Here is a 23,328-nt window from a genome sequence, read left to right as displayed (position 1 = left end):
GGCTGCATGTTAGAAGTAGTTGCTTGGAGGTTAAGAATTTCAGCACATACAGCAGCAGCTGTCAGAAGCCCCAGTCAAGGCACTGAGACTAGTGCAAAGCTCCAGAACAGAACAGAGCAAAACAGAGATCTGTGCCTTGATCCATTGCCCCATTTAGTCCAACATCAATCCAGATGTTGCAGTCCAAGTAATTTCACTGGTACTAGCATCAGAAAAAAAAAAAACAAGTTCACCACGATCTCTAAATACCTGCATTCAGCTCCAAAGCACTGAAAATCTACACCTGGTAAAAGAATTTTTTTTTCCCAGATGTGAGATAATCACAAATGCTGGCAATGCTACATGGAACATCCCTAAGCTTTAATCAAGGGCAGGCTAACTTCTAGTGTCAGATCTCTGCATGATTCAATGGCGAGCTCCAGTTTAGCAACTATTTGCTTTGATGTTTTTAACACATGAAACAGTGTTAATGAATTTAACCTATGGCTTTTTCAAGGCTCTCTGAAGTGAAACTGTTGAGATTTGGGTAGCCCTTGATGGGAAGCCCACTCACCATTGGAATATCCAGGTCCTGGATTACTAGGAGTAGGGAATTTTTTATGTGTTCAGAATCTCTACAAACCAGATTACTGCACACTCTGGAACACATTATTGAATGTGTACACATACTTCAGAATATGAGTAAACTTGCCAAGGCAGCAAATGCCACCCTGGCATAGCCAGCTTGAACAAATGCTCACCAGAAATCACAAGTGTGTTTCTTCCTGAACAAAAACCAAAACATTTTAACCATAGAAGAAAAGGAGAAGAGGAGAAGAGGAGAAGTGGAGAATCTTCTTTCCTGGGCCACCTCCTGGTTTTGATTCCTCACCAAACAGGTACTTCCTGACCCAAATGAATGCTTTCATATCTTTCCAGATTTCAGATTCCTTCTAGCAGAGATGCATAAGGGTGAGGAATGGTGGAGCCACCCAAAGATGTTTCTGTATGGAGAGGACCCAAGTCAACCTTTCATAGACACCTCCCTGGTAAATCTACATTCTCCTCCTGCAAAACTGCAGGTTCTATGAGACTTCACCAAAAAATGAGAGGGAGAATCTGTGACTGCCACTCCCACTGTGGTGGCTTTTCAGTCGTGCACTCAGTAAGACCTGGCTGTCATTCAATGAAAATTGTGACTTTCAAATTAAAATTCACTCAATGCAAGCCACAGGACACTCCAGACTCCAGAGATGCAGGCACAGCTGAATGAGCTTTGCTATGTTTTCCAGCCTCATGGGCTGGTTCACACTTTCTTCCCAGAGCACTAGTGAGCACACTAAACATTCACATTTGTAACAGCTCCTGTTTCACTGATGCAGAAATTGCCACTCTGCCAGCTGAAAAAAGGTGTTCACCTCCTCAAAACTAACTGAAGAAGGTAATGACAGACATATTAATGAAACAAATCATGGTACCTGATTTTACTTGTGCAACTGGAGGCCAAAATATTTAGCACACAACACTACTTGCCAATGGCTAAGGTGCAAACTCCAGTGAAATGTCAAGGCAGCTGAGTACATCTGTGATAAAAGTGAGCTCCTCTCCAAATTCTCCTAAAATGGACAGACACCTTGTGGGCAGGATCTCTTTACCTCCATCTCTGTTTGGAGAATCCTGCAGATCTGTACTGATGTCTGCTCTGAAGAACAACTTCTAGGCCTTTACTTGAATTTTCAGAATGAAAAACAGAGTAGCTGGTATTGGATGCTGTACCTTGTTTTTAAAGGTTTTTCTGTTATTTCTATGAAACAGAAAACAAGAGCATGGTTTATACTGATAACTCTCAGTAATACATGGGCAAAGCTGCTTTTTTTTTCCACATCCTCTAGATACAGCTACAAGGCTCCAGACCTGCCAATGCCAAGGAAAGCATGTGTGACACTCCCGATGACCACTATGGAGATGGCTTACACTCTTGAAAAGGATTAAAACCCTCCCCAAAACTCTGAACCCTTATCTCCCTCAATCCTGGCTAAGTCATGGCAAACTCCCAGTTTTCTGACATCCCAATCTCCTTGCTGAGACCCCCCAAACCCTTCCCTTTGTGCTTGCATTTGTTACATGCTTGAATTTCAACATTTTAACAAGGGCTCCCTCAGCACAGTATCAGCTCAATCCATTAAGATTTCTTGAGAAAGCATTTTCTTTCTAATTTGAAATATGACTTTCCATATGATGTTATGAAAATTTTCTCAATAATAGTAATAAGGTTCCTAAGTGTTTGAAAAATTGCCTTAGTGACTTCTAATTTTCTTCCTGACAAATACTGTGGAAAACAGGTGCTCTCCTGACAGATGCTATATGGAATTTAAAGGGAATTGACACAATTTTTCAAGGGTGAGGCTTCAATACAACCTATGAATTTCTGTCTTTTTAAAAAAACTTTCTGTGACTCAGTGGGAAGCCAGCACTGGAGAAGGCTCCTGCCTCTTAAGCTTCAGTGCCAAACAAGTGCTAAAAAAAGACTGTTAAAAAAATTACTAAAAAAACCATAAGAATCCTGAGCAGCAAGCTCAAGAATGAATGGAGGCATAAGGGATGAGACACATCCTTCCCTTTTTCCCATTTTCTTTTGGATATGACTATATAAAAAAACCACCACAGTAAGAGAGACCAGATAATCTTGCCAAGGAATGTGAAACACCTTCCACAGTGTCTAACAGACCATGGCACTGAAAACCTGTTTGTAGATCCTGCATTTCCCAGCCTCAGGTCCTCTTTTTAGCTTCTTTTACATTTTGATTTTGAAGTAACTCTTCTCAGGTCTCAAAGAGTATTCAAGTACACGTGTGTTACCTCTTTGAGGAGGAAACCCACAGCTAATCTCTCTTGTGACAATACAAACAGATTAGCACAGAGGATGCTTGTATGCTTTCATATGTGGAACAGGAATCACAGAACAGAATCCCAGGATATGCTGAGTTGGAAGAGACCCATCAGGATCATTGAATCCAGCTCCTGGCCCTGCTCAGCACAGCCCAGGAGTCACACCATGTACCTGAGAGCTTTGTCCAAACATTCCCTGAACTCTGTCAGACTGGTACTGTGACCCTGTTCTGGTGCCCAATCATCCTTTAGTGAAAAACCTTTTCCTGACAGCCAATCTAAACCTCCCCTGACTCAGCTTCATGTGATTTTCAATGTGTTCCAGTTATTTATTTTGGTCCCATCCAAATAGCTGCATGCTCTGGACAAAAGGCACTTCAAAGCCACTGTTTTGTCTAAAAGTTATAAATTCTCTGCTCAGGTGTTCCAGTCTGCCTCAGTTCAATTTAGCACAGCTGCTATCAAGAAAAAGCTGACTAATGCCACAGAAAAAAACCAAACTATACATTTGAGACCATCCAATTCTCATAGGCACCAGAAAACCCAATTAAAACTTTCCTTGATTGAAATTCATACAAGGCAGCAGTGTGTCCTGAAAATCTTTAAGGTGAATGATAGGAAACAAGCAGTGGATCATCTTCACTGTAGCACCTGGGATGCAGTCCAAGAGTCACACAGATGACAGGCAGCATGGGAGTTTCATGCTAAGTGCAAATTACATTCTAAACTGTTGGAGTATGCATATCTGAATTACAAATAAAAAAAAAATAAAAACAAAAATAAAATTTTTTTAAAAAGAGAAAAAAAATGGCAAGAGCCAAATCATCTTCACATCTACTCTGAGATCTCTTTGAAACAGGTCTCACCTCATATGAGCAAACTTTAGGACAAATCCCGAGTCCAAAACCAAATACCCAGGGAAGAATAATCCAGGTCAACAAAATCCAGACTTAGCCATCAATGCCATCATAGCTAAGACACACTTAAGCAGCAGGGTCACAGGAACCAGCTGATCCTACCTGGAAAGCCAGGCCAGTCACACTTAAGAGTATGTTTTAAATAATCCTGATTGCTGCTCCTGATTTTAAGACAAAACAAGCCTTAAGAAAACACTACCCAGAGCAAGAAAAACAACAGACTGCACTTAACAAAAGTGCAGAAGTTATTACACTGTAGTTTAAGAAACACTCAAAAATGCCCTCAAAACTTTAAAATTACACTTATGAATCAATGCAAATGAAATGCAAAGAGAAATTCTGCTTTTGAGGAGTGGAAAGGCAGCACCTTTTCTTAAAAGACTTTCTTGATGCAAATTTTTTCCTAAGGCAGTAGAGCACTTTCTTTCAGATGTCAGAAAGCATCTCTTAATCCCACCACTCCCAAAGACAGCTGGTGGGCAAGGGAGTTTTTGAAAATCTGGCCACAGAAAACATTTACTGCATCAGTTAATGCTGACTTCTCTTCACAATTCCTTTTGGATCTTGATAATTTCATAGAAGAAAGTTGGAATTTTTGTCTCTTCCTATTCCAATGGAATTTTCTCTTTTGACTGTCTTAGACTTAAAACCACTTGCAGTAGGAATTCTGTTCTCCACATTTACAGTGGAAATTCAGGCCTAGCCAAAGTTAGGACACTTGACTACTTAGGACGATATATCACAATATATTTCTATGGCTAAATCACTGTTTTGCTTTGATCTGCTGAAGGACTCACACGTGAAATTGCTATAGTACCATCCTCTATATGCTTCTTTCATTTCAGCACTGAAAATAAATGCTCTGATCACTTTATTTTCCCCACTAAATCACATGTGCCTGTAGGACATCACTTTAGACTTGGCAGCTCAGATATTAATAAACTTGTCTCACCTGAAAGCATTCATTTTATGCTTTCCCTTCTCTTCAAATAAAAAAAAAATAGAAATACATTTCCAATCCTAAATTGAAATCTTATGAGATTTTGAAGATTTTATTATCTAGAGCTGAACCAGGTTTTGGGAAAGCACTGGATTTTTCTAACATATTTCCAATGGCATCCAAGAATTCAGGCAGTTTTTGGCTGCTCACATTCTTTCTGATTTAACAGAAGTGGAATAAGCATCAAAGAAACACTGAGCAAGAAACTCAGAAGTGGACTACAAAAGCTTACCAGAACTTGCCAGGAATATTTTAGTTTGCCAATCCATCTGGAAATGGATTGAAAGGTGGATTTCTTCTCATGAAGGTCTGATTTCTGACAAGGAAGTTTCCCTGACAGTATTTTGAAATGTCTGCCTTAGCCGAATAATAAGGAATGAGGGACCCTGCCAGGCAATTTCTAGCCAGTACTCTCCTGAACATTGAAGGCTCTTCTCACTTGTCTGAAAACCAGCTGCAGTCTAGCCAGAATCCAGAGCTTTCTCATGGCAGCTTAGGAGAGAGGTTCTTGTGGATGCAGATGAAAGGTTCTGGAATTAATCACCTCTGTGTTTGAATTTCCACAAAGACTTCAAAAATGAAATTTCATTTCACATCAGCAGTACCTGAGTACATTGGTAACTCAGTGTGATGGTTTAGGTGAAATTAAATTTTAAAATATTTTCTTTCCATAAAACATGGCAGCAGCTGTGGATTTTTTCTTAGATGTATACACTGACATTCACCAATGCTCCTACTCCAGACTAGAAATGAGTCAGCTCATATTGATAGAAAGTATACACGGTAGACAGTCTTTTGAATGATTAAAAGGAACTGGTATTTTTGATTTCTATATAGACTTGCCTCTTTCAGCTAGAAAACTCTCTGCTGGAAAGCCTTAAGTACCCAAGGGAAGTATGTAATGTGCTTCTGTGAAGTTTACCTGCAGCTGCACAAATGTTTCTCCAGCTCTTCCTGCACCTGGGAGGGAAACTAGATCTGCTCATCAACAGCCATGGAGGGGTGGGAAATCATATGGACCCTACACAAACCAGGTTTTCCAACACTGACAGTCATGGGGTCACACTGCTTAACAAATGAGTACTGACTTGGAAATGAATGCATAGATTTTTTAAAAATTTCTTTCTTTTTTTTTTTCTTTTTTTTAAACTTCCCACTCACCTGAATAAACCCACCATTAAAGCACAGTATCAATTGTGACCTGGCCCACTTACATTCTATTTCAGGACAGGGGATTTCCAGTGATTTAAAAAGTAGGACTATTCCACAATTTATACAATGTTTGCTGCTTTTGTTCAGAAATTCAGTACTTATTTTCAACTGATGCTGAAATGTTAAAAGATGCTTTAAAAATATTTTACTGCTATCCCTGAATACAACACTGTCTTAAGAGACTGTTTCCACAGCCAGACAGAAACAAAGTCATTCTGTAATTCTACACTATTTAAATTATATAGCATTAACATTTTCCTAGATGTGGGCAATTTGTTGTTGAAAAAGGAGAGCAGCCCATTAACTATGCTACTATGCTTTTATCCTGAAACCATTCTTTGTATGAATTCTAGCAGCTTATCAACTAAAATCTCAGACTTGGCTCAGAAAAGATTACATGGAAATATCCTCAGAATCTGCAGCTAAACCTCAAGTGTATTATAGACAGTTCAGTTTTTCTTCAATTTTTTGGCTTTTTTTTAGTTTTTTGTTTGTTTGGGATTTTTGTTTGGTTTAATTGTTTTTTTGTTTTTGTTTTTAGAGGATAAGAGTGCATTGTTTGGAGGAAGGGCTGTGATGGTGTTTCTGAGGTGGTGTTCCCACTGAAACACAGCATAGCTATCACACAATTACAGTCTTGGGAATGCTGGGAGCTGCTCTGCACTTTGAGGTGACAGCTGCAGGGACACTTCAGCACTTTTAAGCATCTCAAAATTACGTACTAATAATAAAAATCCCCATTCTAACCTCTCTGCCTTGTTTTGCATCCAATAGCTTTCCATCCCCTCTTCTTATAAGACTGGAGCAGCAGAGTGCTGCTGTCACCCCTCAGCAAACAGCAGGAATTTTTGGATGTTGTCCCTGCATCCCCCCAAACTGCATCTTCCCTGGGCCACCAAGCAGGGCTCAGCTCTCAGAGAAAGTTGACAGAGTTGTGAAAAGAGGACAGGCAGGACCCAACTTTGACAAACATGACAGGAATTACTCAAAAGTTAGCAAAAAAATAAAATTGCTTCCATGGCTACACGTCTGTGAAAGCTGAGCTTTCTTCCCACCAACTGCCAGTGGCTGCTGATGCCAGATTTTCGTGGTGCCTTTCTGCCAACTAGCTGAAAATAAGATGCTTTTTGTTTCTGAAAGTGAAGATCTGTTATGTTGCCTCATTCTATTCTGATGAGCAAAACACACTTACTTACATTTCCAAGCCAGCATGGGCAGGTTTAGCCTGTGATAAACAGGAGGCTAAGTAGAGTCCTCCTCTTTTGTTTTCAATTTCTAATATTGCTTTCACCAACTTGGAAGGGGTAAAAATAATATCACCCAAGACATGAAGAACAAGATGGGAGGGAAACGTGGTTTAACTGACAACACAGACCTCATGCAAGTAAAGGGAAATTCATTTTAAATCAAGAGAATCTGATTTCAGGCCAATTTGGAAACCACAGCAGATAAATGGTTGCTTTAAACTGGGTGAGTCAAATTCTTCATTTTGTTTTAAAGAAAAAAAGAAATGTTGTATTGACTCAACACTGAGCCCATACAGCATTGAGATGAATCCAAAACCATGATGCATTAGCAAGCAAAAGATTATGATGTCACCACAAATGTTATGAAGTCAATATTTCCAAAACATAAAAGCAGAAAAACAGATTTACAGGAATGAGATGGGCCAAGTTAGAAATTTTTTCATGTTTTCTTATTTTTCCTTTGAAGAATAGCAAATAAAGCTTTCCAATTTGCCATTATAATGCTTGTTTTCTATGTTGCTTGTTGACATGACATAAATAGTATATAAAATGGAATGATTACAGGTTTTAGAGCAACTTAATTGACTGAAATAATTCTGTGCATCTGTTTTTCATTTTCAATTTTGTGCATATCAGTAGTGCACTATTTTCATTTAGCCATACCTCTGGGGTTCAACTTTCTGCTTCTATCTTTACAGTCCTGGTAAAGTCATTTTATGGCAAAAGGGATGGGGTGGAGGAGAGGAACAAATAATAGGTGAAGCTGCAGCAAATGGCACAAGGATACAGTCCCTTCCTGGAAAGAGGATTTTGTGGCGAACCATTTCTCCCATAATGCATCCCACAGACCATATATCCACTAGAACAGCAGAGACAGGGAAGTGAAGAAGGAGGGAAAAAAAGCAAAGTTAACTACAACATTTCACTCCTAAAGGAGGGGAAAAAGAGCAGGTTGATCAGAACAGTACAGTTTGTTTTGTGGTTTTGTTGGCTATTTCATGTCTCACCAAAAGCTAAAGTAAGTAACTAAATAAATAAAAGCTGTGTCAGCTCAACAGCAGTTAATTACAACAGAGGAAAAAGTTTAAAATCAATAACAACTGCACAGACCCATGGTATACACTGAATTTATGGTTAAAAAACAACTCTTTTTAAATTTTTTTTTTTTTAACCAAAACAGCAGGATTATGATAATCTGGAATAAATCCTACTTGCAGAATTTCTAGGCTTTGTTCTCCAGCACTGAGTCTCTCTGCAGCAGCTGACAAGAGGCTCCAAATGGAACTGTTCACATAGGTAAAGGCCATATGGACAAATACCACCCTTGAAGGTTATTTAAAACACCTCTTGCAGCATCTGTACCCATGTCCTATCTATAGGTACTATCCTATGTACTCCACACCCAGAGAGTGGGACCTGAGTGGACTCTGTTTTGTACTGTGTAGGTACTCAAAATAAATGCTGGAACAAAAGCTCCAAATATCAACAAGACTAAGAGCATTTCCTATTCCCAATCCTGCCTTCAGCTTTTAGATAAAATACCCAGAGTTAACTTATCTGCTTGACTTGAATAGGGGGCTTTTTTTGTCTTTAAGCCTTTAAAGAAAAAATGCTGGATAGATAGTGACACAGTACTCACAGACAAAAGAACCAAACAAACCTGTCTTCTATGTGAAGAGGAAAAAACTGCTTTGAAAGGCTATGTTGTTTCTGAGCCTGAAATCCTAATTTTCTGGTCATGTTTGACCTACACTGCCAGTTTTCTCCTCTTTTTCTACACCTTTCTTAACCTTCAAAAGCAATCCAAAACAAACCAAAGAAACAAACAAACAACTCATTTCTTGGTAAAACAAAAAACAAAAAAGGTGAAATGCTCCATTTGGGAAAAGGAGGGTACAGGAATCAGGGGCATGGGACAGCAAAAGCATGCCTGAGGCAGTGGCAGAGTTTTCTTCCTAGTGACAGTTTTGGGACCTTCCATAGAAGTGCAGCAAACTAGTGATAATTTTGCATCTTTAGCCAACCAAGTGCAGAAAGAAAATGAAAGCAGTGAACAGTCCTTATACAGGCAGTGTAGATAGTCAGGGGGGAAAAAAAGTCAGGGAGCTTCAGTAATGTGGCAGCACAGGCCAGAGCAGGGAAGCAAAGAAAACCCTTTCTGTTGACTTCCTTGGGAGCTGGGTCAGAGCCTCCAAGCACAGCAGCTCCTCTGACAGCTCAGCTTCATTTTCAAACATTTCATTTATTTCAGCCTTGTCCAAGTAAGACAAGATTAGTCATCTTAAGCCAGATTCAAAGGAAGTCAAAGGAAGTCTCTGTGTTAAATTTAATGGGCATTTGATCAGGACCTTTGGATGTGGCAAACATTAGAACTTTCCCAGCTGTGTACTTTATCATAAAAGGTTGTCTAACTTTTTCTTGGTGCAGTTTTAATCAGGTGAAAAGCAAATGCTCTCTCTGTCCTTTCATGGACAATAACGACAACAATAATCCTCATCATCTACTAAATGTCTGGAGGGGAAAAAAACCAAGGAAAATAATTCATCTGACAATAGAAGAACTATTTAAAGAGTGCTAGTTTAAATTTCTATTGGCACTTAGCAAAAATTTAAAACAAAATACTTTAAGGAATATTATTCCTATTTTCCCCCTAGAATTATTCTCTAAGCAAAAAAATACATATTGACAATAACAATATCTATTTTTTAGACTTTTATATTAAAATTTATACTTTAAGATCATAAAGATCACAAATAATTCATATGGGAACTTGTTGATTTCAGAAGAGGTTGTGTGATTATGTTTAAATATTGCTAAAGTCATGGAATCAGCTCCCAAAATAAGTTTCACTGCCCTTTATAAGATGCAGTTGGCTTTAGTAAAAGTTATTCTGAAGCTTAGATAACCTCCTCAACATAAATCAAGTAGGACACCTTTTAACAAATTCCTGGTCTTATCCCATTTGCTGTATTTGCCATCAAAAAGCCTCCTCAAACAGACAAATGACACCTTTGACAGCAAAATCTGAGCCATAGAACATTCCCTCCTTTCCTGCCAGGTCTACTTTCCTGGCACTCTGCAATTCTCAGGTTTTTTACAAAATGAGAACAACTTTAAGAGTTTTCCCTTCATCTTCTGCAAAATTTGAGTTCCTCCTTACCTGTTTCTCTATAGGAAGCACCCCCACCTGCTATTCACAATATTACCATGCTCTCTCAAACTATTCAGAGCACTATCCTATTTACTTCTAGGGAGATTACACACAAATTATATGTTTTGTTTTTGTTTTTTTTTTTTTGTTTCAGCTTTTTCCTCTTCTCTGAAATTCTGTATTCCATTAAAAAAAAAAAAAAACCAAACTCAACTGCAAATTTATACCTAGATCTTGACAAGATGAAACCTATCAGCAAAACCTGTGACTTCGTTAAATTTGTCATGAAGAAGGAATTATTCCTGGAATTCAGATCTAGATCTGGATTTAGAGAAATTCTGGAAGGGCTAGGATTTGCTGCTTCAGCAGGTCCTTCTTGTTCCCTCAAGAGATCCAGACTCAAATTTAGAGCACATCACTCTTTCAGCAATTCCAGTGGTTCCCATATTGCTTCACAGCCACAGAAGACAAAGATATTCTGGGTAAAACGAGCTGCCTGTAGTTGTAACCTCAAGCATAGCTGAGTTTCCTGTTACTCTGCAATCCCACACTGATGAATCCACCAGCAGTGCATCCCAAAAACATTCTGTAGCTGCAGCTCACAACGCCGAGCACCTGCTCTGATTCCAGGCGTCACTTCCCACCATTTCCCATTCCTGCCCCTCCTTTGGGTGTCCCTGTTGGTGGGAGCAGAGCCTGCCCCTTGCCCAGGGCAGTGACAGTGCAGCCCTACCGTTCTCCTTGTAGCCCATTCCCAGGATGACCTCCGGGGCTCTGTAGTAACGTGTCACCACATACGGGGTCATCATGAAGCTCGTGCCTGCAGTCCTGGCCAGCCCAAAATCCAGAATCTTCAACGTGCAGTCAGACTTCACTACAATGTTACTTGGTTTTAAATCCTGCAAAAGACAGTGAGAAAACCCCATGTGACTGTCCTTTATAGGGCCAGACACAGCTATGATACAGACTTTAGGTCACCCTTCAAATACTCTCTCCCTCTTCTGACACAGTTATAATCAGAAATACTTGCAAATATACAGCAAACCCTTGCTATTGTTTCTCTAACAAACTGTTCTGGAAGTTGCTCTACCTCAGCACACTGTGGGGCTTTACCTGGATAACAGGAGCCTACTGGTGTTAAATTAATTGTATTTAGCAGATTGAGAGACTTGGATTAGTATCTGAGTGCTGTTTTGATTAGATTATTTTCTCTTAATGCTTTGAACCTGATAGAGCCATTCCAACTGCACGTGTGGAGATGCCTTAATGCTTCATTGATAATAATTCAGCTCATCCATTGCTGGATGACTATCTGGAAACCAATTCTATAACTCTCTGCTAAACACATGACATGCCATGAAAGGAGAACTTTGTAGAGCAAAATCCACTTTTTAACTCACCTTATCAGCCTTTCTTTTCTTTAGGGAAACAGGTTTTGATTTTTTTTTTTTTTTTTTGTTTTGTTTTGTTTTTAATGTGGAAATCCCAAACTAGCAAAAGCACTATTCAATAAAGAAGTTAAGTCAGGGTATTTTCAACCCACTGAGAATTCCCTCCTGCTCACAGTGACATGACTGATCCCCCCTGCTATCAACTATCACACATCCCCAGCCAAGCACCACATCCTTACAGGCACAGCACTGATGTGGAAAAGCAAAATGAGAGGATGTATTTAATACAGACTCAGCAGTCCATTTGTTTCAGCACATGCAAATAATGAAAAATACCAATTCCATATCCCCTGACCTCTGACTGTGGCTCTTATTTTTATACGCATTTTACTGAGAGACAGGGCTTTGATATGCAGTACACAAGAGAGTCAAGTGGCATTTAAAGTCTTTATGATCATTTCACATGCTGCCCTAAGTTTTAAGCCAAAGGCCCCTTACCCTGTGAATAATCCCTGCAGAGTGAAGATGCTTGATTCCACAGAGCATTTGGTACAGAAGGTAAGACATTCGCTCATGGTCCAGCTCCATCTGAATGACCTGGCACAGGTTGGCATCCATTAACTCCATTACCAGGTAGCTGAATGGAAAAGCAAAGCCATGGGATTTTTAAATTTTTTTTTTTTTTGTGTTTGTGTTGGAGGCAAATCACAGCATCATCTCAAATAAGTAACAAAGTTCCATGCAATGTATACAGAATATGGGAAAGACAGGAAGATAAAAGGAGAGCAACAATATAAAACAGACAATACTTAAAATTTCATTCACAGCAGGTTTGTACTAGGCACAGTGGTTTTCCAGCAGGGCAAGGTTCCAACAGAGATGCTGATTGTCCTCTACACCTACGCCCAGTTTCCCAGCAAATAACATTACACAGGCAAAGGTCATATCACAACAAATATGAAACAGTGTTTTTCACTTTAAAGTGAAAAGAGCTCTCAATATGGGAATTCAGAATATTTTCCTACCCACTGGACTCACACTATCTTTTTTAGAGGGGGCTACAATCTTTGTATTTTGCTGAGTTATTGAAATCAAGGTACACCATTATGCCCCACACATTCCTAAAGCTTTAGTTTAATTACTGCCCCTGTTACTCACACATCCTGGAACTCCTCCAGAGATTTCTGTGGTGTGAAGACATTTAATAAACTGATAATCTGAAAAGCAAAGTAAGACAAAAAAATAAAGATAAGTGAAAAAATAATCAGTTGAACCTGTTTTGAAGTGTGTTAAAGGACAAACTTTTTTCACTGCTCTATTTACATTAACACTTCTCACTTTATGGAACGGTGAAAAAATTGGCAACATTCAAAATAAAATACCATGGATCTCCCAGATTTCTTCTAGGTTTGTTTGAAATCATCTGAAAGAAGATAACGAGGGACAAAACAAAGTGCTAAAGGTGAGACACTCCTCTCAATTTTGGAGTTACAGGTTCAAAGACCAACTTCAGCTCAAACTAGCATAGCAGTCTTTGTGCTACAGCCAGAATTTTCTTATTTATGAGGAATGCTAATTAAATAATCAGGGACCATCTTATTAAACACTAGTCCTTCCTTCTCTCATGGCCTCAGTTCCTTTGAGGGCACACATGCACATGCTGGCTGACACCAATTCCTTTGGGAGAGGTACAATTTTCATTAGAAGCACTTTGAAACAGAGACACCCTGAGCAAAGGCATCTTGCATACTTCAACTCCTTTTCTCTTTCCCTTGTTTCTTGATTTTAAATAGGCTGGGCTGCTGAAAGACACTGGTAAGAATGTGTGAAAAAGAATAAACAATGTGACCTCACAGATCTGGATTTCCCCTGTTTTCCCTCTGTGCAGGGAGCAGGGGTAATTGACACCAAGCACTGCTGCCATGAAGGCAACATCTGAACATCTCCCTTGCCATCTCCATCACCTCTTCAGGTTTTCTAACAGAAATTATTCAGCATTCTTTCTCTTTACTCCACATATTCTGACTGAATCTTACCTCTGCAAAGGTGCCTTTACAATCCTCTCTTCCCTTTGCACTTTGTACACACAGATTAAGGCTCTGACCCAACCTATGAGCTGTTAGCACCTCTCATTCACCATGTTTAAAAATATGTATTTAAAATAAGTGCCATTCCTGCTGCCCCTCTGCTCTTTCCAGCCCATTAAAAATTTTCATGCTCATCCCTGCAATTTCAAATCCCCATCCATTGTGCTGGCTGTGGGCAGCTTCCATCAAGTCAACAGGGAAGACACAGGAACAGTCCTGATCAACACAGTGGGAATTTAAGGATAAATCACTGCCAGAAGTGAGGCAGAGGACTCTAGTGTCAATTCCTGCAATTTGCCATTTTTGGGTCAGTCCTTTCTCTTTCTGTGTGAACTTGTGATTGAGAACAAGTGTAAAATCTCCCCTTACATCACATTTTTTTTAAGCTCATTTATGCTTTGCATAAGGAAAAAGTCATTGCAAGATCTGAGGGACAGGTAAACACTGCAAACTGCAAAATCCACTCCTAATGAAAAGGAAGGGGCACACAGATTTGGCAGCAGGAAATCTAGGAGGTGGAGGAAAATGAAATCCCTGGGACATCCCTTTACAACGCAGCGTGGCAATCCTACATATTTCAGTACAAAAAAGCAAGTTGTTACAGTGTCAGGCAGATAGTTCTAACAGATAATGGTTAAAATTAAAATACAGCCATGAAATAACACTTCATGATGGATACTAAATGATATACAGTAGATGGTAGGAAGAAGAAGTACAAGAAGTAGGAAGATCTAGAACAATCCCAGTTTGGCACAGCCTTTAAATAAGCATGTGTAATATCCTCAGTCTCTCTGTGGGCATGTACCAGACAGAATGTAGCTCTTGAGCATAATTTACTTCAAATTTCTTCAATTTAAAAAAGGAACCCAACAAAACAATTTCCTTTCTAACACAGCAACGCACACACCATTTCTCCTGCTGAAAACTTACATTTTTATGATTCACACACTTCATGAGGACCAGCTCCCTGTAAGCTCTCTTGGCATGGGTTTGGTTCTGAAAAGGTCTGCTGAGCTTCTTAATGGCCACGTTTCTGTCAAGGACGGCATCATATGCAGCACTGCAGTGGAGACAAACACAGGGGTTATGCATCTCAGAGGGTACCCAGCAGCACTTCCCACAGCTAATTCCTGAAAATCAGGTCTACCATTTCCCTTTTTTTCCACTGAGAAAAATACTGGCTCAAAAGCAGGAGAGAGCTTCTAGGAAAAAAAAAAAAAAAACCCCAAAAAAAAAAAATCAAAAGGAAATATGTTCGATCACATCAGCAGAAGACAGCATACACCACTACTTCTGAACTCCAGTTCCACTGCAAATGAACACTTGTTTTCAAGGGGTGGGGCAAAAAAAATCAAGTAACTTCAGAAAAAAATACAATAAAAACTGGATGAGAAAGAAGTTGTTTCATAAAGGAACTCTCTGTGCATGGGTACAGCAGAAAAGCTTTTCTGAGCACTTTCACAATGACCAAAGACCTATTGATCCAAAATGAATTTTGTATTTCTAATGGAACCAAGTTATTTAGTCATTCTTTGAGACCATATCATCCAATTTCAATGACATACCTAGAAACAGAACCATTTCACAAGTTTTTTTACCAATTCCTGATAATAAAAAAAAATTGTTACATATGCACAGTTACAACTTTTGAAAATAAAGAAATACATTATTTGAAGAGGGCTTAGGGTGGATCTTATCAATTTTCTTAAGTGTCTGCTGGGAGGAGTAAAGAAGATGGAGTCAGACTCTTCCAGTGGTCCTGAGCAATCTGCTCTAGTTCATTCTGCTTTGAACAGGTGGGTTTGACCAGGTGTACTCCAACATCATCCATTCTGTCAGTTGGTAACAATTCTTTATTCCCCTATTCATAAGACATGTAACTTTCTTGACCCAGCTAATACCCTGCTGTAAACAAAGGTGCTGCTCTCACCATAAAACCACTGAACCATAAAAGCAGCAGCTTAGGTGACAAGGCTATCAGAGATCCAGCCTGACTTGATTTCTCTCTGGCCACAGAATTTTACTCAGCTAAACCTTGTGTTAGGAGGAACATGATGTGTGATTTACAGCCTAACAGTATGGAGCAGAAAGCAAAACTCCAGAGCAGCTGGCAGAATTGTGTCTCTCCTGATGTAGTTCAGCCACAACAGGGCATCATAAAGGCAAACAAAAATGCCCCTTAATTCCACTAAGAAAGCACTGAACAAATAAAATGCAAAGCCCAAAGATTTAAAAAAGCCAATATCTTTCCACAGTTAAATATTTTGTCCCTACTGTTCATGGACAGATATTGCACATATAGTACAGCAGACAAATCTCTCAGCTAATCCATATTACTTGATCACCCAACTTCTTTTAGGATGAGTTCTAGTTAAGACTCATCTGAGCTGTGTTAGAGTACTGTGAATCATTTTAATATTCTTTTTTTTAATATATTTTAATCTCATTAGATACATCACAAAATTACTGACTAGGAGTTAGAAAACAATAAAAGTTTGTCTGGGCAAACGTTTTCCTCAGCTTCCAATCTCTGTTTGTTTTTCTGAATTTTTTCTCTCTGTTACAGTGACAGACAAAACCATCAACCTAAAATCAGAAAACCAAAGGCTTCTTAAACTCTTGGCTTTTATGATCCATTCCTGATCCTTTCCATACCACTTTGCATACCTTTAGAAGAACTAAAGTAATCCTTTGTAGAGGATGTTTCCTTTTAGATACAAGGATCTTGACTGCAATTCTATCATGGTCTTCTATCAAATGAAAGGTGTCCAACTACTTAAAGAAGTCAATAGCCAAATTCATTGCACCAGGTAAATCCACAGCCCTGATGGGTTTTTTCTGTGTTCACCAGAAAGAAGCTTTTGTTTACAGCCAGCTCTGCACTGACCACAGTGAAATTACAGATACCAGATCCTCTCTGCTGCTTGCTACACAAACTCTTTACCAAGGTTAGTATTGATGATAAGCCTTTTTTGGACAAACTTCAATCACTGGCAGGAGAGTGGCTGTATAAACATGCAGCTCCAGGGATCAGGAATGGGAGAGAGAGTAATGAGTGTCTGTGAACTGTGAGGAATAGGCTGAGTATGAAAGTCACTCTAAATCTCAGATAAGACACTGGACTTGCATCTGAAAGAGTTTCTCTGGGATCTCTATCATAATACCTCTTGCTCAACTGTGAATTTATTTTTTAATTTATACAGTTTCTTGATTTTATAGCAAAGACTCTAAATTACCCCTGGTCTTGTAATAAAATGATAGCTTTACTGCAACATGAGCTCAGAAAAATCCTCCAAGTTTACTACCATGTCTCTGGCAGCTGTACAGACAGAAAAGGCAGTAAATAAAGTCTTTCCCTATAAATTCTCTTTACAGTTAGTCTGACATGGTAAATGTTAGTGCTAAAAATGCCTTTTAAAACAGTAAATAATTTGAAACAAACCTATTTAGCAGAGATAAAAAAATTAGTGAATATAAAATTCATGACTACCAAGAGACACGTGATTACAGCTATTTAACAAGGTGTTCTGCCGACTTTGACAGGAAAAAAAAAAGAAACTCCTCCTAGTCAGATTTACACAAACCCAGGTCATCATTTACCACTAACATTCTGTGTGATCTCAGACTGTAATGATCAATGAGCAATGATCTATTGTCATGTACTTGGAGGACCAGGCATTCATTTTTACACCTATTTTGAAAGGAAATGGAAAGCATTCTAGTTTCATATCCAAGTTTCTATTTCAATAGACACTTGACAAATAAATACTTAAAATTATTCCTCCTATCTTTTCATCAACAGGGAAAGTTAACATTATCAATTCCATTTTAGTCCGCCCCAGAACAGACTGCTAAACCCACAGAAAATGTGCATTTTTTAAAGTCAACCCTTAGGAATGAGTTCTTAGGATAATAAAGGACAATCTCAAAATCAATTTAACAAGAATGCTAATGATGGGCCATCCTCAACAACCAATCATCACCAATATATGGAGTGGAGCACCTTTTACAGAAATGCTCAGATACACATCTCAATGCATATGCACAGAGAGATAAAATGAAAAGTATAGATGGATGCATATATAAATCATTTCCACAGCAATTTCTCTGTCTTCAAAGCCCTTGGCTTCAGATTACTATCACTACTGCAGTTTCTGAAGAAGTCATTTATAGGAAAAACAGGAGCCAAATCTTTTTTCCTGTATCAAGCAAAATTTCTGTAAATGTGATTTATGAAGCTTTAACCATAAAATGTTTTGAGTGCTTTACCTTTTCTCCACTTGTAGCCCTTCAGTCAAGTACTCCAACCAAAAAAAGAGTAAACATGTTATTTTGCTTTAAGCAAACTTTTCTGAGTGTACTCTGGTAGGGGTTTTTTTTGGTGGGTTTGGTTTTCTTGCTCCTTACATTGCCCTCATGAATCAGTTCAAATTTTAGAATGAAATTAGACTTTCTCATTCCTAACTTTTTTTCTCCTCTTGACAGATAACTCACATATAATTTCTGAGTTATCTGTAAGCAGACATTCATACAAACAGTGCATATTTTACATCACTGCAGATATTACTGACTGGGTTCAAAATGTTCCTTCCTGCAATGCACACAAACATCTATTGTGTTGGATCTATGTACTGGAATCAAGTAACATGAGAGAGGACTGAAGTGCCTGAAGTGTTTGGGACTATCATCCCAATCCTTGAATGAAAATTCAGCATTGCTTTCAAGATTAGTAGTGAATTCTGCAGTGCTTAAACTTCAAAGACATGCCACTAAAACCGCAGAATTTTAAGAAAAAAATTCAAAAAAGTGTGGCTCTATTTTTACATTTCGGTGTTTTATCAGGAAAGACAGCTGGTCTCACTCATCCCCTCCCTCACCCTGCTGCCCACGCTGCTTTGGATGCAGCCCAGGGTGTGTTTGTCTCTCTGGGCTGCCAGTGCACTTGGCTGGGTCATGTTCAGCCTCATCCACCAGCACCCCAAGTCCTTCTGGGCAGGACTGCTCTGGGTCTGTTCATCCCCAGCCTGTGCTGACCCCAGGGTTGCCCCAGTCCAGGTGCATCATCCTGTACTTGGTCTTGTTAAAGGTCATAAATCTGCAAATTTGCTGAGGTGTACTTGATCTCTTTGTCTATCAGTGTCCTGGGTTGCAATACAGGATGTGACCAGATATGTGTATTCTATCACCATCTGTTGAAGCTGGGTGGGACTGTGACCCTTATCTCTGTGGCACATATTATCTGCTAATGGTCCATCTTTAAAACCAGCTGGGGCAGTCATCTTTATCTGTTCCACAGCCCTTCCTCCCTCCAGGAGATATCATCTGCTAATGGGCCATTCAGTCCCACTGTGTGACTGATAAAATTACATCATCCCACTGGGGAGCAGCCAAGCCTTTCCTACCTAGATAAAAACTGAGATTTTGGACAGCAAGATACCTTCTTTCCACTGGATTCCAGAGGAAAGCTGGACCTTTCCACATCATCCCTGGACCTTCAGAGGAAAACTGCACCTTCTACAGGAGCAGTGCTCCAGCTGAACCACATCTGCCACTGCAGGAGGATGCAGCCACCATTTAATGGGACTGCTACCAACACCCTGACTGACTGACAGGGTGTCAGGCTGTATTCTGACTCTGTCAGGGTTGGGATTGTTCTTTGTAATACTGTATTACTATTTTAATTTTCCTAGTAAAGAATTGTTATTCCTAATTCCCATATCTTTGCCTGAGAGCCCCTTAATTTCAAAATTATAATAAATTGAAGGGAGAGGGTTTACATTCTCCATTTCAAAGAGTCTTCTGCCTTTGTTAGCAGAAATCTGTCCTCCAAAGCAGGACAATCATTAATGAAGATATTTAACATCCCTGGTCCCAATATGGGCCTCTGAGGGGCACCACTTGTCACTGATGTCCATCAGGACTCTAACCTGCTTACCACAACCCTCTGGATGCACATGTCCTCCCCTCAAATCCATCTGTTGCCATTTTAGAGACAGGGATGATATGGGGGAACTATGTCACAGGCTTTACAGAAGTCCAGATAAATTACCTGTGAAACACTTCCCTTGTCCCCTGATGGAGTCACTCCATCACAGAAGGCCATGGGGTTGGTCAGGCAGGACTTGCCCTTGGTGAAGCCGTGCTGGGTGTCTCAAATCCCCTCCCCATCCCCCATGTGCCTTAGCACAGCTTCCAGGAGGATCTGATCCATGATATTCCCAGGCACAGAGGTGAGGCTGACAGGCTGGTAGTTCCCAGTACCTGCTTTCTGCCCCATTTGAAGGTGGGTACAAAGTTTCCCTTTTTCCAGTCACCTGGGACTTCACCTGCCTGCCATGGATTTTAGAATGTCATGGCAACTGCATCAGCCAGTTCCTCAGCACTCTGGGATGGCTCTCACTGGGTCCCAGAGACACAAGTACATTCAGTGTGTTCCTCAGTGGTCATAAACCTGCTCTCTGCTTACAGTGGAGGGACTTTGCTCCCCAATCCCCATCCTGCTGTCCCTCTGGAGAGGTGTGGGAAGACAGCTTGCCCTGAAGGCTGAGGGAAAAAGACAAGTACCTCCTCTTCTCTCTGGTACAGGTGTCTCTTACCTGGCTCAACAGCTTACATGCTTACATGCAAACACAAAGTCCAAGCCCAAAAATCATCCAGTCCCTTTCCTGCCCCCCACAAAAAATTAAACAGTGTCATTGTTGTATCCATAGCAGTCCAATTTTAGATCTGTATTGCTCATTCTTTTTCAGCTACTACAGTCATTGCCTAAAATGTCAAAACCAAGCAGCCTTTACAGCAAAGATAAACTTGGAAGCAGAATTCATTCATAATTCTAAGGACATCTAGATCTGAAAAGTTCTCTGTGAAATCTATTTCACAATTCAGTCATGCTGAGAGAGCTTTTATCTGCCAAATCTCAGATGGGAGAGTCTGAAAAAAGGTGTTTGAGCCATCACATATAAGACAATGTAAAAGAAGTTGCAAGGATAAAAAAAGGACGAAAAACTTATTTGAAATAAACATATTTACAATAAAATTTAATTACCTTTCTGATTACATAAGGTGGTGATGCCCTAACAAGAACCCTTTTGTAACCCACCAGTTATCAGTTCTGCATATTGGTGCAAGATAAAACTCTTCCCATAGTAATTTTCTCTCTCAAAGACAGTGGGAATACAGGGATGCAGTGGGAAAGGCAATGTGGTAAGAGCTATAAAGTTCACACATTGCCTGGCACACCACTCAATGGGCTCTGGTTCAGTTTGCCAGGAGATTAAAATATTCATGAGGATGCTGAGTATGGAGCATGTTTACACACTTCTCATCTGCATGTGCTCTGCTAATTCTTTGTACTTGGCTCTGTAAGCCTTGGCTGTTTAATACTTTTCTGAACAGAACTGTAAAATCACTACTTTCTGGTCCTGAAGTCTCTTGTCACTAACTCACAACACAGCCTGCTAGCTGCCAGTAGCTTTTGTTAGCTGGCAGCAGCTTTTGTTAGCTGCCAGCCTAAGAAATTCAACCTGGGAAGCAAAAGGAGCCAAGTTTCTTTTCTACTCTGCTTTAAAAGGGCTCTAGACCAATACACTTTCTCTTACATGTGTAGTATGTATGAGATGACAACCTCATGGTTTCATACTACACACCTCACTCTTGGCATGCTCAAGGACTTACCAAAGCCAGAGCAAAGCAGAAGACTAAAGAATGGACCAGAGATGGAGTGCCTATTAATATTCAGTGGCTGGAAACATATGGGCAAAAGAAGCTTAAGTAATTTGCAGGTAAACCATATTAAGTGGATGTTTGCCCCACATCTGGAGAATAAGACACTAAATTTGGCAAAGAGATCTGACATTTACTGCTCTGAACTCACTAGGGAATGCAAACTTTGGACAGTTTTCAAGTTTGTTAAGTAGCAAAGCCAGAAAAAGTCCAGTTTCCTTGTTTAACAGCAATTTATCAGACATGGGAAATAATGTCACTCAGGCAGAGTCTGTGCACCTGGCAGAAACTGAGTGCCTACCACATTCAAACTATCAGTCATATGATAAACCTGATATTTTCTGGACCTACAAACTGGAATAGAGACCAGCTACTATGTTATTATTACCCCCTCACAACCATAATTTAAAAGCCTTGCTGGCTTGCCTGACAAACAGACCAAAATAACACAAACAAACAAACCAACCCCTCCATGTCCTATTTTTCACTTCCAAAGGGACTCTGTATTTGAGTTTTCCTACTTTCTGCTTCCCTATCTGTCTCTGTTGCAGACTCTTGCCCATTCTGGTGACTTTTCCCACTCATGTCATGCCAGACATGCCTTGCATTGTTCACAAACTTCACCCAGGCTTCACACAGAGTACCTTGTTTCATACTGTCTTTCCATTTTGTACAACTTCTGTTTAATTTTTTGGGCTGTCACTGTTTTTTATGATGGTCTAAGGAGAAGTCCTGGGACAAAGCACAATGCATTGCTTTCTGTAAGGCACTGTGAAAATCTGTAGGCTCCATTAACAACAGAGAATAAATACCAGCAATACATGCTGACAAAGAAAATTGAATTACTTGAGCTGCATTTCCTCCCAGACTCTGTGCAATTGGTCTCATGTGAAACATACGGTGATCAGTGATGATGATGATGATGCAGCAGTGTTCACTGCAGTGGGGACAGCATTTCAGGGGAATGACATGGAAGGATAAGCCTGGGATCTGTTAAGGAACAACTACTGTGCACTGACAGTAATCCATACCAAGCCTGGTTTTCCAGGAGGAGCAAACAGAGTATTGAAAAAAAATTTCCAGTAAGTTGCATCATAGTAGTGACCCAGCAGAAATGTGAGAAAAGGGAGATCTGTCAGTGACCAAAAGGAAGCATTTGACAGTGTAGGAACAGATGTACCTGACATCTGTAAAGAAGGTTTGGAAACATCACTGTCTGAGAGCAAAAAGTGTAAATTAAATGGAGTTTCTAACCAACCACAACAGAAAAAGCTTAAGTTTCACAATCATCAGTTATTTCCCTGCAGACAGAGTTTACAAACAGCTGACACAGAGTTTACTAACAGCTGACACATTTTTTAATGGCTCCAAGGGGACCACAGCCCCAGCCCCAGCTATGAACAAACCTGCTCTATGCCCAAGGGTTGTACCAATCCCAGCTGAAAACCCTGGCTGCCAGAGCTCTCAAATGAGCCTGACCCTGGATTTGTGACCAGGTAAAGGCAGCATTGCTGCCAGGCTTCACAAAAACAGATTGCACAGAGATAGATGACTCCCTCACAAATTATTTACTTTTTTCCCCTCATAAACTCACAGAGCATAAATATGGAATCGATGTTGCCTGCTTAACTGTTGTAGTCATAGAAACCATAAGGGTTCTTTAAGGAGAAAGGAATCAAAAAAGGACATAGAAATACAGGCAGTGTATTTTAGAGACAGAAGATATGATTTCT

At 39.8% G+C, this 23,328-nt stretch overlaps 1 protein-coding gene across 11 annotated transcripts in view; it reads right to left on the bottom strand.

Moving 5' to 3' along the window:
- The window catches only part of MAPK10 (mitogen-activated protein kinase 10), a 160,888-nt gene that overhangs the window by 36,552 nt on the left and 101,008 nt on the right, over window positions 1–23,328 (bottom strand). For 10 of the 11 annotated variants that reach the window (XM_079306534.1, XM_079306533.1, XM_079306535.1 and 7 more), the window contains 5 exons: window positions 14,804–14,933; window positions 12,945–13,003; window positions 12,285–12,423; window positions 11,129–11,294; window positions 8,032–8,103 (listed from right to left, as the gene is read on the bottom strand). In XM_079306534.1, the coding sequence (XP_079162660.1) occupies window positions 8,032–8,103; window positions 11,129–11,294; window positions 12,285–12,423; window positions 12,945–13,003; window positions 14,804–14,933 (566 nt within the window). Of the gene's footprint in view, window positions 1–8,031; window positions 8,104–8,415; window positions 11,295–12,284; window positions 12,424–12,944; window positions 13,004–14,803; window positions 14,934–23,328 lie in introns of those variants that run through there. The other variant, XM_079306531.1, reaches the window with a different exon arrangement.

This window comes from Erithacus rubecula, assembly GCF_903797595.1.
Source record: "Erithacus rubecula genome assembly, chromosome: 5".
NCBI lineage: Eukaryota > Metazoa > Chordata > Aves > Passeriformes > Muscicapidae > Erithacus > Erithacus rubecula.
The sequence above is the reverse complement of the archived record's forward strand: the minus strand, read 5'-3'. Positions and strand labels throughout refer to the sequence as shown.